Source organism: Hydra vulgaris, chromosome 07 (assembly GCF_038396675.1).
Source record: "Hydra vulgaris chromosome 07, alternate assembly HydraT2T_AEP".
Lineage (NCBI taxonomy): Eukaryota > Metazoa > Cnidaria > Hydrozoa > Anthoathecata > Hydridae > Hydra > Hydra vulgaris.
Window position 1 is genome coordinate 7,597,501 of NC_088926.1, and position 19,761 is coordinate 7,617,261.

A 19,761-nucleotide genomic window follows, 5' to 3' on the forward strand; every position below is an offset into this window, starting at 1 on the left:
GAAACAGTGTACTTTTGGACATACCTTAGCCCTTCTTGTATTCTCATATAGTTGCATGATGTGCCAAATTTTTGGAATGTAATTTCATCTGAAAACATTATTTAATCCCATTGTCTGATGTTTACATTTTTTCAAAGCTCTAATCTTTCCTTGCGTTACTTTTCATTCAAAACAGGTTTTTTTTGGTGGATGTTGAGCTGGGCACTTCTAACTTGCAAAACACGCATTAATCTTGCACTTACGTAAAGAGCATTTTCATATTATATTCTTCCTTGATTCTAAATGGTGAAAGTTTGGGATTTTTCTCAAAAACATAATTCACATATCTCACCCATTTGTCAGTTGTTTTCTTTAATCTACAGCTTCGTCTCTGCGAGGAAAAAAGGTTCCCTACATCTCCTGCAAAAGGTCTCTTCAACTCCCGAAATCTTTATATCTATTAAGTGTCTAAACTACACACATCTACACTCTTACTTTGAAAGTTCTCTACATGATTTATTTTAATGTTCTAATACTATATTTTAACACTCCAACTCTATTCATTTAGTTATTTTCTATATACTATTCTCTATATTATTTAGATAATTATTTAGTTTTTCCCATAAAATGTAAATGCGAACAATACTATAATGCTAACCAATTAGAATGGTAAAACTAAACACCCTAAGAAACTACAGGTTTTTTTTTTAATTATTTACCTAAGGTTTGGTGTTGAGTAAAATATTAATAAATTTTAAAGGTGATTCCAAACTTTCAACAACATTTATATATATAAAGCCTTCGGAATAAAGAAAAATGAGGTTGGCAATAAATTGCTGACCTTTAACTGTTAGAGATCGGCATCAGGTCGTCAAAATTTAATAACTTTTACTTTACAAAAATTTGACACGAAGAGGTTACCATAAAACATAGAAACGAGATCAGCAAAAAAATTGCCAACCTCAAATAACTTTATGTTGACATTCGCCAATGCCAACCTAACTATGCATAATATTATTTATATTATACATAGTTAGGTTATATATATATAAACTTGAAGATACCATTGTTCATAAAGGTCATATTATTAGATTAATTTAAGAAATTGTATTTGAACTTTTGGATTCTTTTTTTATTAAAATAAAAGATGAAATTAATAATCTAGAAAATGTACAAAATAGTGCTAGACAAAGGAGATGTTTTTATTAGCAAGAAGTGACACTATTCAGGTTATTTACCAGGTTTCTACTTTAAATTAGTTTCAAACCGCTTGTAAATATCCTTGATTGTTAGACCTTAATCAGAAATATATGATTGATTGATTCTAAATAACAATTATTTCTGAAAAATGAATCAAATTTATCAGCATTGTGGTGCTAACAAACTTTTGCATATAACACTTTTTTTAAATTGACATAATGGAAAAGGCAGTTTCTTCCACTTTTACTGTTTCTGCAAGCTTTCAGTATTTCTGCAAATTTCAAAGAATTTTTTAAACTGATTTATGACCTACCATGTTTTAGAAAATTAAAGAATATTTAGAATCTTATGCAAGCCTTTTGAAACATAAATAAACGCTAGTAGTTAAATAGAATTATAATGAAAAACCATTTTATTTTAAACATAAAAATTTATAGTTTCTGATTCATAAATGAAGTAAATGTAGATTAATAAATATCTAACTTGTAAAAAATTGTAACTAATTTTTTTTTTTTTAATTATTTTCAATTACTTATATATGTACTAAAATATATATATAAAGTTAATTATAAAAAAAAAGGAGTATAGTATTGAAAAAACAACAACAACAAAAAAAACTTAAAAAAACTACTAAAATAAAACTACTTGTTATGTAAAATACTTGTTATGTAAAAATCAACTTAATTTTTTATATTGATTTTGAAAAAAAATTTCACTAATATTGACTTTTTAAATCTGTCTTGACTATTGTGTTACTTAAATTTGTCATAGTATATATAAAATTCAACTTTAACAAGAATTGATTATGTTAAAAATCATTCATTGGTAAATCAACTTGACCAGCAATTAACATTTTTTTTATAATCTTACCAATAGGAATAGGTGAGAAAATGTCATCACTGTTTTGCATCACTAGTTTTGCTGCTTTCTTAGGTGTTGCAGTGTTGCCCTGGGATACTTTCAGGTTAGCTACTTTATTTAAGTTTAACATATTATTTAAATTCACTGTGCTATTTTCTCTCTGAACCATCGAACTTGATGCATTTTCTCTCTGAACCATTGAACTTGATGTGTTTTCTCTCTGATTCAATGAGCTTGCGTTATTTTGAATATTATTCATAGTGGTGTAAGTAGGCGTATTATTAATTTGAGAAGCTGATCCTTCTGAAGGCTGTTGAATATTATTTGTAACTTCCAAGGAATTTTCTTTTTGACTCATACTTTCAGCTCTTCCTAAAGAATTGTTATCAGCGGGTATTCGATTTGGAGACTAAAAAAAAACTAATAATTTATAAAAGCAGAAAATATAATAAAAAATAATTAATACTTTTATTTAACAACTTAAATATTAAATAACTCAATTATTTATTAAATATTTAATAACTTAATAAATATTTTTATTTTTGCACTTAATACTATTAATTAATAATTACTATTTATAACCATTCATTCACATTTTTAAATATATCACACTAATATATCTGACTTGACTTTTGTGTTACTTAAAAAAAAAATACATATAAGCTTTGTTTTTACTTTTGTGCAGGAAAATCGGAAAAGGGAACAAAGTCGGAGTCTGGAGTCAGGAGTCCCGCCTGTCATAAAAATTGTTGGGACTCTAGGATTTTTTTAATTTTAAGCATATGAATGTTTTCTAACTAACCCTCATTAACTATTATAAATTTAAATTTGTTTACCCAACAGTTAGGTTAACAAATCAGTAGAACAAGAAGATCCAAATCTATACTGATGATCAGAAAGTAGGTTATTAGATTCAAGATAAGAGATAAGGTGTTTGTTTATTAAAGTCTCAAAAACCTTGTTTATGATAGGAAGAAGACTAATGGGTTAGGCAACTCAGATCGCTCTCCAGAATTTTTGAAAATAGGGATAACAGATGCCGCTTTCTAGCAGACTGGAAAAAAAAACTCTGATAAGCACTTGATAAATAGTTTTGAAAGTATAGACAAAAACTCTGGAGAATACTATTGCAAGACTATAACAGGTATGTTGTCTGGATCACAAGTTGTAGAAGAGTCTAAGCAGGAAATCATTTTAGATACAGAAGCTGGAGTGATTTGAATGCCAAGCAATGGATCCATCTGATAGTCTACTACATCAGGTAGGATGTGATTAGTGGAATCAAGAGATGAGATTGATAAAAAGTTCTTAGCAAACAACTCAGCTTTGCCTTTAGGTGAGGTAACAAAATCTGAACCATGCAAAAAAGGTGAAATAACAGATTATCCCTTACACTGTTAAAAATAGACACTGTTAAATTCTCCAGAAGTCTGAAAAGTCAAAAATCAGAAAAGATTTTGTGACCTAAGAATAAGGCTTTTGCATTAGACAAAACTTTTTTACAATGGTTTCTACCAATAGTAAACAGACGTTTGTTTTCTAAAGAATTGTTTTGGCGATAGATATGGAAGTAATGGCTACGATTGGAAATTGCAGCAGCACAATGAGAGGAAAACCATGGAGAAGAGTGAGACTTGACTTGGAATCATTGAAAGGGAATAAAGGTCCCATGCCAGTCTGAATCTAAGAAGTTACATAAAAAGTACATATGTCAGCAGGAAGATGAAAGATTTCTAACAAAAGGCCATCATGCAAAGAAAAAAAAATCATGCAAAGAGTTCCAGTCAGCTTTAAGGTAGTTGTATAAGGTACAACAATGATAGGGGGATTCTGATGATGAAAAAGAATGAGATAATAGTTTTAGAGAGATCAAACAATGATCTCTCTAAAACTAAAAGCACCTAAGAGTGAATGTAGGTGAATTTCAGTTTCTCCATATTCACCTAAGAGAGAATGTAGAGAAATTGAGCACTGACTAGGATCAGAAACAAGACACAAGTCTTGATACAAGGTAAATGATTAGAATTGTCTGGAAAGTGAGTTGGAAAATTGACTATTTGTTTTAGAGAATGAGAAAGGCAAAAGTTGTGGACCTAAACGCCTGCAGAGTCACTGACACAAGAACCAAGCCATTCAGTGCGATGAGCATTGAAGTCACCAACAACAAAGATATATATATATATATATATATATATATATATATATATATATATATATATATATATAATCAGAAATAACCTTGAAAAGAGTGCATATGAAGGAGAGTGATATAGAACAAAGAGAAAGGTGATAGAGTAAAGGGGTACTAAAGGAAAGCATATAAAAGCAGAAGAAAAGTTACTTCAAAGACCAAAAATATTAGTGAATGATAGATTTTGAGAACTTGTTCGTGACGATGGTTTTTTGTGTTTTGTCGTTTTTGATAATTTAGTCATTTTTTAAATTGTTCAAGGAACTTTCCTCAAAGTATATATACTACTTAGTACACTATCTAATTGTCCAAGCAATTACCTCATTACTATTAATAAACCTTACGCAGTAACTAAAGGCCTCGACAATGCACATCAAAAGTACAGGGACACCACCCATGAACCACATGGAACACTATCAACAAACAGGGAACCATATATGTGCCACATGGCACTGTTAGTTAGATATTTTACAGCTGTTGATGGGATCAGCCTCTCTGAGAGCTAACACAGAGTTCGGGAAACCTGACTACCAGCCAGCCTCAGAACCATAAAATTGAGTTTTGAAACTGTACGCTCATTAGAAGATAATAGAATGAGTTGCCTATTCATAAAAACAGAGACATAAGCAAAATCCATGCATTGAGCAGTAGTCCAAGGATCATTTATATTAGGTCCATTATTGTTTTTGATTTATATTAACTATTTATCCTAAAATTGTATGTAGATGATAACTAGCTTAATGTACCGAGTTACTTTTTATTAGATCGTGATGTTATGCAAAACGATATTGATAATTTAGTAGAAAAATATATAAATGGAACATGGATTTCAATATTTATAAATGTAAAAAAAATGTAAACACAACCAAAACTTTCATTATTACATGACATAACAGTTATTAACAATTATAACATTGAAAGAGATTTATGAGTTTTTATATTAGACAATTTAAAAGGGACAAAGCAGATCAGAGCAGTAGCTTCAAGAGCAAATAGTAAATCAGATATTTTTGCCAAAGTTTTACTTGAAAATGTGCAGAAATGTGTAACTAAGTTGATACCAGAAATTAGTCACCTATCATATGAAAAAAGGTTAATCAAACTGAATCTAACAACATTGATCGAAAAAAGAAAACCTGGTGATTTAATTGAAGATATTTCAAGGTACAATCCATTTAAGTTTTAGGCATCATTATTGTTCCCTGGACCAGCCTCAAATACAAAAAGGATTGTGAATATTTGATTTGTGAATATTTCTTCACAAATCAAATAATAAAAGCATGAAATAGCCTTTCCAGAATCCATCAGAGCATCAACAGTGAATAATTTCAATAACAAAGTTAAAAAGTCATAAAACTTTTTCTAAGTTGTCTAAACTTTGACTAAACTTTGGTAAACATTATATAAATATTATCTATTTATTATCTAAATTAGTAGTTGTTAAATTATTATTTAAGGCTGTTGTAGATTTAAAATGGCATTAAACCTCATCAGCAATACTTATTGTTATTATTACATATAAATATATATACATATACATATATATATATATATACATATATATATATATATATATATATATATATATATATATATATATATATATATTGCTATTGGTTGTCGTTAAATATATGTATATATATATATTTAAATATATATATATATAAATATACATATATATATATATACATATGTATATATATATATATATATATATATATATATATATATATATATATATATATATATATATATATATATATATATTGCTATTGGTATTGGTTGTCGTAAAATATATGTATATATATATATATATATATATATATATATATATATATATATAATATATATATATATATATATATATATATATATATATATATATATATGTATATATGTATATATATGTATATATATGTATATATATATATATATATATATATATATATTTATTTAATAATTCACCTCCCCAAAGCCAAGAAGGCCACTACAGATTAGGAGGCTACTTGTGGTTATCACCCTCTCTCAACTCTTTAACTCCGAAACACGAACCTTGACGACAAAGGCCGCTGCGCTGAGAAACAAGTTGATGTAAATATATATATATATATATATATATATATATATATATATATATATATATATATATATATATATATATTGCTGATGAGGTTTAATGCCATTTTAAATCTACGACAGCCTTTAACAATAATAATTTAAATAAACAAATCTAAATAAACAACAAATCTAAAACTGCATTTTTAGATAAAATTTTCTAATGAAATGAATTTTGTTTAGCCAAAATTTTGATTTAAGTACCGGTAAATTTTTCAGTTTATTTTGGTTTTGGTGTATTTCTATTTTAGTTAAACATTAGTTGCAAGTCTTCCCAGGACACACATTCGATTTTTCATCTTGTATGTCCACACATGAGTATTTTATTTTAGACAACTTGGTCATGGCAGTTTACAAGTTTTATTATATTGGGCATTATTAAGCTTTGAAAACAAAGAAAGCAAAACTAACAAAATAGTAAATTTAAATAACTTTAAATAGAAACAAAAAAAATTAATAATTCAAACAATTTGTGTACTGTTTTTATTTTTGTTTCTTTAGGGTGGTTGTTATTTTCAGCTACAAAATTGGATATGGCAAAGCAAAAAATAAACAGTTTTAAGCCGACATTATAAAGAATGATTTTCCTTTTTCTTATTTGTTTATTTTTTAAAGAGGAAAGCGAAAATATAAATTGCTATATGTTTGTAAAATACATTTGTATAATTTTAAAATTGTAATTAAACGAAGATTACCACTTTTCTAATTTGTTTTACTTTTATTTATTTAAATATTTTGTGTTTATCTACCATGAAATCAAATGTATTTCTACTATTTCTTACTAAATCCAAAAAAATATATATTTTTTCAGTTTTAAGATCTTATTAGCAGAACTTGTTTTCAACAAAAATATCAGTATAATTTTTTAACTTACATATCTTATATTTATAACATTATTATTTTTGTTTTAAAATAAATATAAGTCAGAATTTTGAAACATTTACTTATTGACCGTGTTATTTTTATTCGGTTGAAAAAATTTGGTTCATTTAATAAAAGGTTGTATATAAAGGCATTCTACATAAAAGTTAATTGCAAAAACAAAAAAATACAAACATAACATTTATAACTTGATATTAAGTTATTTGAAAGAAATTTTCTGTATTGACATCATTTATTAATTACGAAAGTGCATTAATCAGAATTTAAAAAAAATAAATCAAAAAGCGTTGTTTGATTTTTTTTACTTAACTTACCTTTGAGAAAAAATAAAAGCATTAAAAATTATTAATTTTTATGCTTATATCTCGATAAATAATTTGTTCTGGAAAGTTTAATTAACATGAAACTTATTTTTTAAGGATTTTTTATGATATGAACACAACTTGTCTTGGCACTTAGGGATAAATTTGAATAAAATTTGTAAAAAATTAAAAAAAAAAATAGTACTTTTGTTTAAACATTAAAACTTTTTTAGTTTTTATTTTGGAAGTAATTTTTTAAATACGTTTAAAGGCTTGTACATTTATTATGTAATTTATGTTAAACTTATGTTCTAATTAATAATAGAAAATGTGGAAAACTTTCGCAACTTTCAAATTGTAGTTTTATGACTATTTTACTTACTTTTCTTCCATAGAATTCAAAATAAAGAACTGCAAATTAAACCTAAAGTTTTCCGGGCAACTTTATTGCACCAAAGGATTATTTTTAGTCTCACATCACAAAACTCAGTGGCCTGGTATCATTGGGCAACCACAAGTGTACACCTCTGATATATATATATATATATATATATATATATATATATATATATATATATATATATATATATATATATATATATATACACATATATATATATATATATACATATATACATATATATATACATACATATATATATACACATACATATGTATATGTATATATATACACACACATATATATATATAAATTTTACACATGCTATATAATATTATATATATATATATATATATATATATATATATATATAAATATAAATTTTACACATGTGTTTATTTTATTATATTAAATATATTGCAACATTTATTATTTTTCAGAAACTAAAAGTGCTGCTGCTATTGCAGAAGAATGAGGAGACTGTACAAACTGTATTTTAACAATAAACATTATTATAACTCATTAAATATTATTATGTTTCGCTTGCAACACTCGCCTTGTTTGCCTGCTTGCAACACTCAGCCTTGCAAACTTACTATTAACAAATTTATTTTTAAATGATATAACTTTATTGAATAAACTCCTGGAAACTAGAATATTGACGATTTGTAAGATTTAAAAATGTCAATTATCCCTTATTTGGAAATTAAGTTAAATAAGCATCAAATATTTTATTGTAATTTTTTAGTATTATTTACAACTTTATTAAAATTACCTTCTCCTTAGGTATCATTTGAAATGAAACAGATCGTACAGATGTTTTATGTGCTGTAACAACTTTAACTGGTGTTGATCCTTGCCGTAGGTCAAATAAATATAATTTACCTAAAAATAAAATTTTTTAAGTATGTAATTATATGTATACATATATATATTTTTATGCATATATATGTATGTATATATATATATATATATATATATATATATATATATATATATATATATATATATATATATATATCTATATATATATATATATATATATATATATATATATATATATATATATATATATATATATATATATATATATATATATATATATATATTTATATATATATATATATATATATATATATATATATATATATATATATGTATGTATGTACATATACATAAAGTGACTATATATATATATAAATATATATATATATATATATATACATATATTTACGTAAATATATACATATATATATATATATATATATATATATATATATATATATGTACATATACATAAAGTGACGGGATGGTTTTCAGCAAATAATACACTGTGTTTTCTTTGATAATACTTAAAATACCCTATAGATATTTTTGGCAGTATTTTACTGAAGTAATTAACATTTATTTCAATGCTATTTTAATGAAGAATTTTGAAAACGCACACTGTTGTAACAAAAGTTTAAATTACGATTACATAAAATATGCTCATTTACAAATATAATAAAAAAATTTTGACTTTTTATAAAACTAACTTTTTATTGAGATATTGAAAATAATCAAAATATTCAATACAAAAGAAGAAAAACTCAACAACTCAAGCCTTCCCAGGAGACGTGTGCGGTATTTCATCTTGTATGTCCATGCATAAGTATTTTATTTTAGACAATTTGGTTCTTGGTTGATTGCAAGTTTTATTATATTGCGTGTTGCAGAAAAAACTAAGCTTTAAAAATAAAGAAAGCAAAACTAACAAAGTAGGAAATTAAAATAAATTTAAATGGAAAAAAATATATATATTTTTAGCAAAGAAATTGGATGAGGAAAAGCAAAAAAAACAAAAAAACAGTTTTAAGTCAACATTAAAAAGACTGATTTTCCTATATTTTATTTGTTTGTTTTTTTAAACAAGGAAAGCAAAAATACAAATTGCTATCTGTTTTGAAAATATATTTGTATAATTTCAATGTAACAAGTATGTTGTCCCTATATATTATATATAGGGACAATATTTTATATTTTTATGTATAACTTTTTTTATTATGTAATTATATTTATTTGTTCTTTAGTACATTTAGTTTATTTAGTTTACATTTAGTGTACATTTAGTTTATTTGGATAAAGTGTTTACTTCATACATGGAATGGTACCACTTCCTAAGTTTTTTTTTGTTTTCCAACCTCTCCCTTTTGGTCTACTATGTTATTGGTGAAATATATGTAAACAATTATTAATAATTATTAGTTATTGGTGAAATATATGTAAACAATTTCGCCAATATTATTTCAAAAATTATTTTATCAATAACATAGTAGACCAAAAGGATGAGGGCGGGTAGAACTAATTGCACAGAGCCAAATGTTAAAAAGCAACAAATATTTAAAATTAAAAAGCATTAAAAGATTGGGGATAAAAAATGTAAAGGAATAAAAAGGTAATATGAAACAATTAAGGCTATGTGAAAAATGTGTAGACAACATAACCTAATTGAAGCTTAAAAATTATGTATTTATGTATGCCTTACTTAGAAAAACTATGTATTTATGTGCGCCTTACTTAGAAAATACACTGAGAGGCTTCAATGGTATAAGAAACCTGAATGTGAAGAGATGTGTATCATTAAAAAAAAAAAAACAGAACAGAAAGATTTTTTATATACAAAAAAGAAAAGATAAATGGTTACAAAGCAAATATATGACATGCAGTATTTAAAAGTTGTTGCTGAAAATAACAACTACATTAAAAAAACAAAAATAAAAACAGTACACAATTTATTTAAATTATTAATTTTTTTTTTGTTACTATTTAAATTCATTTAAATTTCCTATTTTGTTAGTTTTTTTATGTTTGTTTTTGAAACTAAATAATGCCTAAAATAATAAAACTTCCAAACGATTGCAACCAGTGATTAACCAAAACAGAAAATACACCAAAGCCAAAATAACCCAAAATTTCCGATATACTAGTTCAATACCGAAACCAACACTTAACAAAAATTTTACTGAAACTAAAACAGAAATTTTGGCTAAACAAAATTAATTTCATTAGAAAATGTTATCTAAAAATGCAATTTTATATTTGTTGTTTATTTAGATTTGTTGTTGTTTTTAGATAAGCTGTTTATTTTTTTGACATCTTATATAATATATTTTTTTATTTCATCTTATATAATAATAAAATAGTAATAGTCATAAATAAAGAAAAAATACTCACAGAAAATTCTTTAAAAATATCTAAAAACTTAATCCACCAAATATTAGTTTTGTTCACTTTCTATTTAAACTATTTAAGCCAAATTTGTTTTCTTTAAAAAAAAAAAAAATTAACAGTGCAAGATTCAAAATACTATGCGCACTGCAACGGCTTGATTTTTTGTGGTTTTGATATTTTAAAGAAGCAGATGGATACGCGCTATTAACTAGCTAAAGTTAAGTCATTTGTTAATTTTGATACACGTTATTAAAAAACTAAAGTTAAGTAATTTGTGAACGATGAGCTTAAAATTTCATTAAGAAATGGTAAAATATTTTGGGAAATTTTCAAAAATAACTATTTTTCTAAATTAAAAAATAATTTAAAATCAGGCCTTGTTTTAAACAAAAATACTTAACGCATTAGCCTAATGTGAATTCGACATCATAAATTTCTCTTTATTTTTTAATTTTTTAAACGCATTTACTTTAAAAAATTAACTTTAAATTACTGCATTAATAATAATTAACGCAAAACGAGTTATATATTATTTAACTTTTTTACTATTACTATTAGGGAATGTTTATTTTCTTTCATATTTTTTTATATTAAATAATAAAATTTAATATTACATTTCTTTAAATGTTTGATATAAACAAATTTATTTTTTTTCTTGACATTTGTATAAATGAATTAAAATATACTAAATGATTATTTCTTAGATTTCTGATTGCGGCTTTACTACTAAAAATTATTAGCGAGAAACAAATAAAAAATTTTGTTAATTTATTTACTTTATTTGCTAAAAGTATTACTTTATTAGTGATTTTGTTGTGAAAGCAAAGATAATTTTTCCAAACACTATTTATTAAAATTATATCACTGTATATATCATTTGTTAAAAAATAATCGTTGCAATTTAACTTGCATTATAAAAAAAAGTTTAACTTACGTTTTGCACAAATTTTTAATGCAGCACAAAACACGTTTATTTAAAATTTAATTTTGAGTAAAAAAAAAAAAAAAATGTTTAGGAAGGAAAACCAAAAAAACAACTGCAACAAAAATGAGCTAATTTTTTTTAAGAATAAATAAAATTGAAAATATTGAACAATGTTTAGTATCTTTAAATAAATTTGATAGTTAAGTTTAAACGCAAGTATTAACTTTAATTTTAATAAACTTAAATATATATTTTTAATCAGAACTATATTATATATTTTTTAAAGCAAAGTTAAATTATATATGTATTTTTTTTTATCAGAATAAAATTATATACTTTTATTAAATTAAATCGTATTTTTTATCAGAATTTAATTACATAATTATGATCTTTGTTTCATACTTAAAGTATTGGCGTTTTTCAAGCGAAAAAATCAATAATTACTAGAGATGCCATGAATTGTCGGCCGAATATTTGGCAACACTTAATTATATTGAGGGTTCTGACCTGCATCGTTGTAGTGCATAAGTCAACTACTCTGTGGGCATATATGAATAGGTTGTGTCACAGCATGCAACCTATTCATATATCCCCACAGAGTATATGCATAGGTTGTGTCACATTCTTGCATGCATTCTTGCACTTCGGTAATTTTGGAAAATGCTATAGATTGATTTAGCATAAAAAACTTATTAAAAATGATATTTTCATGACAACCTGAACTTAAAGCATGGTTTAAAGACAATTAAACAGCTGCCTTTTTTATTAAATCGCAGAAAATTTGTGACATCTCTAATCATTATGATAAAAAATTTAAAAAATAAATATCATAATATAAAATAAAGATAAAATAAAAATTAACTTTTTTTATTATTATTAATTTATTTTTTATTATTAAATAAAAATTAAAGTAAATTTTTTTTATTGTAATCAAAAGTTGTGTAAATATTTTTGTACTCGCAAAATGATAAGTTAAAGTTTTTATTATACAAATTTCTTTCATGGTATTTTTTTTAATATTTCGTTTAATCATTTCGTATACAAAAAAAAATTGTCATCAACTATTTTATTTTCTGTTACGAAATATTTCGATAAAATAATTAGCTTAATAGAGATTAAGTTTTTATAGTTTTTTATTTTGAGTTTTTTCATTAGTAAATAGTGCTTCTATATTACATAATCGTCATTCAAACTTTTGTAACAAATATTTTTACATAATCGTCATTCAAAAGGTAATGTGATTTTTTATAAAGTTAATTACTTCTTTTATCTTACTGCTTATAGAATAATTATAGAATAATTTAAAAGTTAAAAATAGTAAAAAGTCGCTTAATGGAAATTGCTCTAGACGTAGGTAAATTACCGGCAGCTTAATCCATTAAAACATAGCCTGTAAAATCATAAAAAATTTTCAGTTTTTGGTATGTTTTTTAACCAAAATTTTGCTTCTAATATAAAAGTACCGAAAGTAATACTTCAGTATCAGTTAAAATTTAAATTTTGGCCAAAACTGATACCAAAACAAAATTTTGGTCCATCAAAAGTTAAGCAATTTTTATTCACCACAAGGCCTGATATATAATGCGGTAGTAGTGTAGTGGTAGAGTACTTGCCTCATACGCAAGAAGTTCCGAGTTCAATCTCCACCATGTGCATGGTAGTACGTCACTCAACTTGTTTCTCATTGCAGCGGCCTTTTATATATATATGTATATATAATCCCTCCCTACAGATCCTCCCCTGCACAAACATGTATAAAACAATAACATTAAAAATTTAACCTGAAACTGTGCCAGCTGCAACAGTACACCCATCATGCATAAATTCACAACAGGTAACAGGTCCTTCCGTATTAATAGTTTTAACCATTCTAAGAATCATATATGGCTAGAAAATTTACAAAACAAAACAACGCATAGAATATAGGCTTTATGTCAAGATTCAACTTAAATTGAAAAATTGAAACTTAACACAATTTAAGTAAAGCAAATTAAGTAAAAAGATTCAATATATTTGTTTCACCATACATTCTATATATCTATATTTTATATATTTATTTATCTATATTTTTCTACATTATATACTCAGTTTTTTTTTATATGTTAAACTTTTAAATTAAATTTTATAGAGATTTTGTTACTTAAAACTTATTGAAAGTATTATAAAATAGAAACTAAAAACAATATTGGACAATTTTTTTATTGCATCTTATATGACATACTAAAATATAAAATTGTATATTAAAATGTTATCAAACATAATAACAAAAACTACTGAAAATAAAAATAAAATAAATAAAACTGCTATATTGAAATTGACAGAACAAAATTAAACACTGAACTAAGATTTTGCATCAATGTAACATGGTTGTAGCTAATTTTAGTTGCAACAGTTTGCAAAATAATGTCTAGTTCTTGCTTGAGGGTATTCATAGATCTTATTTAAAACTTATCTAATTCTTTGTTCAACCAAGTCCAAATAGATTTGGCCAGGTCAAAAAATCTATTATTTTTTTTTCATTCATCCACATTTTGACTGTAAAAGCTGTATGGGCAGGCGCCATATCTTGATGAAACTACAACCATTTATTTTGATTAACAAGTATGTCTACTAAGGGAGCCATTTTGCTTTTATAGCTAATCAATATGGAACTGTGCAGCTATATAGATTTGTTAGTTGTTTTAGGCTGGATAAATGTTATACACCTACTCCGTTAAAATTGATGCAACCCCAAATACCAACACTCCTACTGCCACCTTGAAATCTTGGTGCAACAAAACAATCAGATTTAAATTTTTTATTACCTCAAAGTTACATCACTGAAAATTACTACCATTTTTTTAAAGACCACCCAATACTCTCCTTTCATAACCGTAATCTAGTGAACCAACCGCTGGCTGTCAGCATGAGTTTTCTAACAGCTGCATAAATACATGCGCTGTAGTTTTTTTAATCATCTTTTCCGGCATAACCTTGGAAGCCATTTGTTATTTTAATGCTTCTAGAGATTCTCTGAAATTTTAAACCATTTTGCTACTTCTCTGTTACTGATCAAGGAGCCATCCTTCATTCTTATTATTTACCTTTTCATCCTTCATTCTTATTCTTTACCATTTTTTTGTTTTGCCTACTGTTTTTTTTACTTTTTTTTTTTTTTTTTTTTTTTTGTATACTGTTTTTTGACCCATTTCTGTGTACCTTAACTTTTAGATCATAACAAAATATTTAATATGACATTAAATGTCATCTTGGTCATTATAAACAATGTTTGAGCAGAAGTTGGGTTGAGCAGAAAGTAGAATGAAAATCAATTTAAAAGTTTGGTCGCAAGCTTTTTATTTACAATATTTTTTGGTATGTTTTTTGTGCTCATTTACTAATTTTAATTTAACAATAAAAGTAACATATAGTGAACTTGTTATTGACATGTTATTGACATAGTGGTGTGAGTTAATTAAATAAATAAAGTGGGTTAAAGATGCATTAAGGAACAAAGTGCATTAAGGAACATTTTAATTTGATAATTTTAATGGCTTAATAAATTGTAATTAATAAAAAAACAGTGTCTCAAAATCTATAATAGTTTTTAGTATAAGAAGTTTTTTAGTGTTTTCTTTCGTCAAAAAATAAATATTTAAAAAATCACAATAATTGTAAAACGTTTATACTAAAATTCATGTTTATAGTATGTAAATATAAATAATAAATATTAACATTTTCAAATAATTATAAATATACTTACTTTTTTCCAGTAACATCATAAAAAATAATTCGTTTATCTAACCCAGAAGAACAAAGCAGCATATCATTTAGTGGTGAAAATGATACTTTTGTACCAGGCCCTTTATGGTCTGTAAATGTTTTGGTTAATTTTTTTTCTTTTGTATCCCATAACGATACGGCACCACTGTCATTAATGGATGCCAACAATGATCTTACAAAGTGTGAATAATTTAAACTTCTGATTGCCTAAAAAAAAAAATTATATAATCGCTCCGCTTTATATGAAGTTCCTTAAACTTTCAATAGGTTTTGGGTTTAGAGTAAGCAAGCATCAGAATCAGTTTATGCTGATTTTATCAGATTATGAACAACATGCAGACAAAGTTAGATCATTCTGAGAACTGTTATAAAAAAAAATGAAGAACCGTATAATAGACCTGTTATACTAAAATAAACTGAAAAATTGTATTACTCAAGACATCATTAAAAGTTAAATGTGAGTCAAGTTCTTATATGTAACTTCATTAAAAAAAGTAGAAGCTATTCTGTGTAATCAGTAAATATATGTAAATATAAATAATAATATAAAAAAAGGTAAACAGTATTAAAAAAGTAATAATGTACTATTTTAACGTATTTATCAAATATTCAACCTAGTTTGATTTAGTTTAATGTTAAAAACTTTTTTTAACATTAAACTAAATAAAGTTTTTTTTTCTTTCTTTTTATTTTCTTTCAAATCTTTCAAACTTTTTGTTAAAATAAAGCAAAAAACCACCACTTTAGCTGTTTTGAGATTTTTGTTGAAAAAACAAAAATAGCAATAACATTCTTGGATGTTATATAGAGCTATAGTATTTAGTAGTAGTAGTAGTATTCATAGTAGCATGAAGTATTATGATGATCATCAAGGATCATTATACTAAATTTCATGTCTACCTGTGCTCAAGGCTTTTTTAAGGATTAAAAAAATATTGAGTGAAAATGTTAAGTCAAGTATATTTTTGAGTGCAAATGTTAAGTCAAGTACATTTTTGAGTGCAAATGTTAAGTATATTTTTGAGTGCAAATGTTAACTATATTTTGTAAAATATCCTTATCATAAAAAATCTATTAAACAAAAATATTTAAATCTGCTCAAAAATTACAAAAATTTTACAGTCAGTAAACACCGTTAACTAAATAAAATATACAATTTTTACTCAAAATTTGACATAAAAATCAGTCTTAAAAGAAATCAAAAGAATTTTTGGATTAAGCCTAGCTGGTAATTCTACAAGAAAAAACTATTTGTTTATTAATCTTAATATAATTGCTACAGAAAACATTTAACGCTTACTGTTTAATGTCGTTTCATTAGTTACTAGACTTTGAAAGAGCGCGTTCTCAAAATGCACGCAGTCATTGGAGAAAGATCTCTTAAGCGAGTTAAAACTTTTTCCTTTCGGAATTTAATTATTATTTATTAGTTTAGAAATATTACATAAAGAATCATATTAAGATAAATAATCATCGTCAAGATCATATTATAATTGAAGTAAGTATAGAAAATAGTTATATATAACATTTTTATTAGATATAAAGTAGAAAGGATCATCCTATTAATTTTTTTAAATCGTTTACATTTTGTTAGTTTTAGTTTTTCTCTTAGCTTTATTTTTTTTTAGCAGTTTTTATTATTTTATTTTTTAGAAGGAAAATAGGGGTATAGATGAGGCCTAATTATTTTTTATGCAACAAAAAAGTTATACTAATGCTATTTCCATAAAATTAGTTATTACTACTTTGGAATTTCTGTGATGCTATTAACTATTTTTGTTCTTTTTTAGAAAATTTAGAAAATAAATTGAAATTTTGTGCCAACACTGACATGGCATGTCACATGTTATTATATGTAAAGGTTAAATTTTGTTATGAGGATTACAGTTCTTATGAAAAAAAAATGAAGGTAAAGAGTATTGTTTGTATATATTTATTTTGTTTATTTTGAACCTTTTTAAATTTTCTCGCATCATTTTTAAAATTTTTGTTTACACATGTTCATTGTTTGCATATATGCTTTTTTGATAAGTATGTATATGTGGTAATATGTGCTTTATAGTTGTTTTATCAATGTTTTTTTATAATAATGTAAAGTATTTATTTATTGTTTGTGTATGTGTTAATATGTGTTATATAATTGTTTTATAAATGTGTTTAAACATGTATATAAGGTATATATTTAACCTTATATACTTATTTAAACACATTTATTGTGTTTGTAGTTGGTACATATGTTTATATTATGTTGTTTCCATGTTTTCAAAGTGCTATGACTTGGTAAACGTGTAGAGCAAGATTTATCAACCTTGCCAGCCAAGTGATGTACTTATAACAGAGGGTTACACGACAGTGTTTAGTGTCAAACTGTTACTGCTTTAGGTCTAGGTGTTTTCAAGCCTTTATGATTAATTATTCTAAAAATACATAATTATTTATCTTAATAAGATTTTGCGTAATGTTGTTACTTATGTTCTGTTATATATGAATGTTAGGTTACTTAAGTTATGTTATATGCATATTATATTAACTTATGGTATGTGCTATTGTTGTGTGTTGTTGCTGTGATATTGTTTTTTTGTTATCTTTTGAGTTGATAGACGTTTGGCTTACCTTCATTTTGGTTTCTATTGTTAAAAATGATAAATAGGTATTTTTATTATTAAAAATCACTGCTTTTAATCATTCACTAAAAGCCAAGAGAAATTATTTTGCCATATATACAATTTGTTTTATCACAATTTGATTTTTTGTCTTTAGCGCTGTTTACTACATGATTTTGCTATAAATATTTTGGAATCATGATGTTCCAGAATAAATTATTTTGTAAAAGCTAACATGAAATAATAATATTTTAACTACTACTCTGGTAAATTACAACAGCTTTTTTTTCATTTTTTATATGTAATGTTTTTTTTATTTATTTACTTATTCGTTACATTTTTTATTTTAGATTTATCAGATGATGTATTTATGTGGTATAGAAGAACAAAATATTGTATAGTTTTGTGAATTTTATGAACTATGAATTTTTATGAAATTATTAATCGACGAAATGCTAGAAATGCTGCTCGGCAAGCAGCAAATAATTTGAACCTAAACAAGGAGAGCTTGGTTAAGCGAGTTGAAAATAATCGTCGCAGAAATGAAAGAGATAGGCTTAGGCGAGATGAAATTAATAATCGACAAAATGCTAGAATTGCTGCTAGATACGAAAGAATGAATTGTATAGCAAGAAGTAATACTATTCCAGATAATAATTATTTAGGAGAAATGAATTATATTTGTCAGCTTTGTTGTGCTAAAAAATTTCCTGATGAAACACATTTTTTATGTTGCCATAATGAAAAGGTAGTTTTGTCACAGTTCCACAAGATTTCATCATTTCCACAAGATTTAGAAGATTTATTTAAAGGAAACTATGCAAATATGCCAATCTGAATGCAAAAATGCCAATCTGAATTTTTTTAAATATATTAGAAATTATAATGCCTGACTTTCTTTTGCTTCATTTAAAGCTAATGTAGTTCAACCCATGAATCATGGGCCGCCATATTTTAGAATATGTGGTCAAGTTTTTCATCGTATAGGTAATCTAAGGCCATATCAAGATGTTCCGCTGACATATTGTCAACTATACATCTATGATCCACTTGCAGCAGTAAATTTTAGAATACAACAACGTGGTAATGATCTTTGTTTAAATGATTTAATGTTTCGATTGCAAACTGTTATTAGTGAAGAGAACTTATTTGCTCTTGCATTTAAAAACATGGCGGAAGTGGAAGATGAAGAAATTTGTCGACCAGCTATAGAAGGTCGCTCAGTGTCAGTTGAAAAATGTCTTTACTTGAAGGGCAAGATAGATGTCGCTGTAATCTCCCTTCACATAATGAAGTTGCAGTTGTATTTGTTAGTGAAGATGGTGCACTAC

The 19,761-nt window shown here is 25.1% G+C and overlaps 1 protein-coding gene across 2 annotated transcripts in view; it reads right to left on the reverse strand.

Moving 5' to 3' along the window:
• LOC100202642 (protein NEDD1) overlaps positions 1-19,761 on the reverse strand; it is a 56,653-nt gene that overhangs the window by 18,308 nt on the left and 18,584 nt on the right. Inside the window, exons 5-9 of one of the 2 annotated variants that reach the window (XM_065800943.1) lie at positions 15,808-16,034; positions 13,847-13,935; positions 8,706-8,815; positions 2,222-2,449; positions 2,050-2,191 (exon numbers count right to left, since the gene is read on the reverse strand). In XM_065800943.1, the coding sequence (XP_065657015.1) occupies positions 2,050-2,191; positions 2,222-2,449; positions 8,706-8,815; positions 13,847-13,935; positions 15,808-16,034 (796 nt within the window). Of the gene's footprint in view, positions 1-2,049; positions 2,450-8,705; positions 8,816-13,846; positions 13,936-15,807; positions 16,035-19,761 lie in introns of both variants that reach the window. The other variant, XM_065800942.1, reaches the window with a different exon arrangement.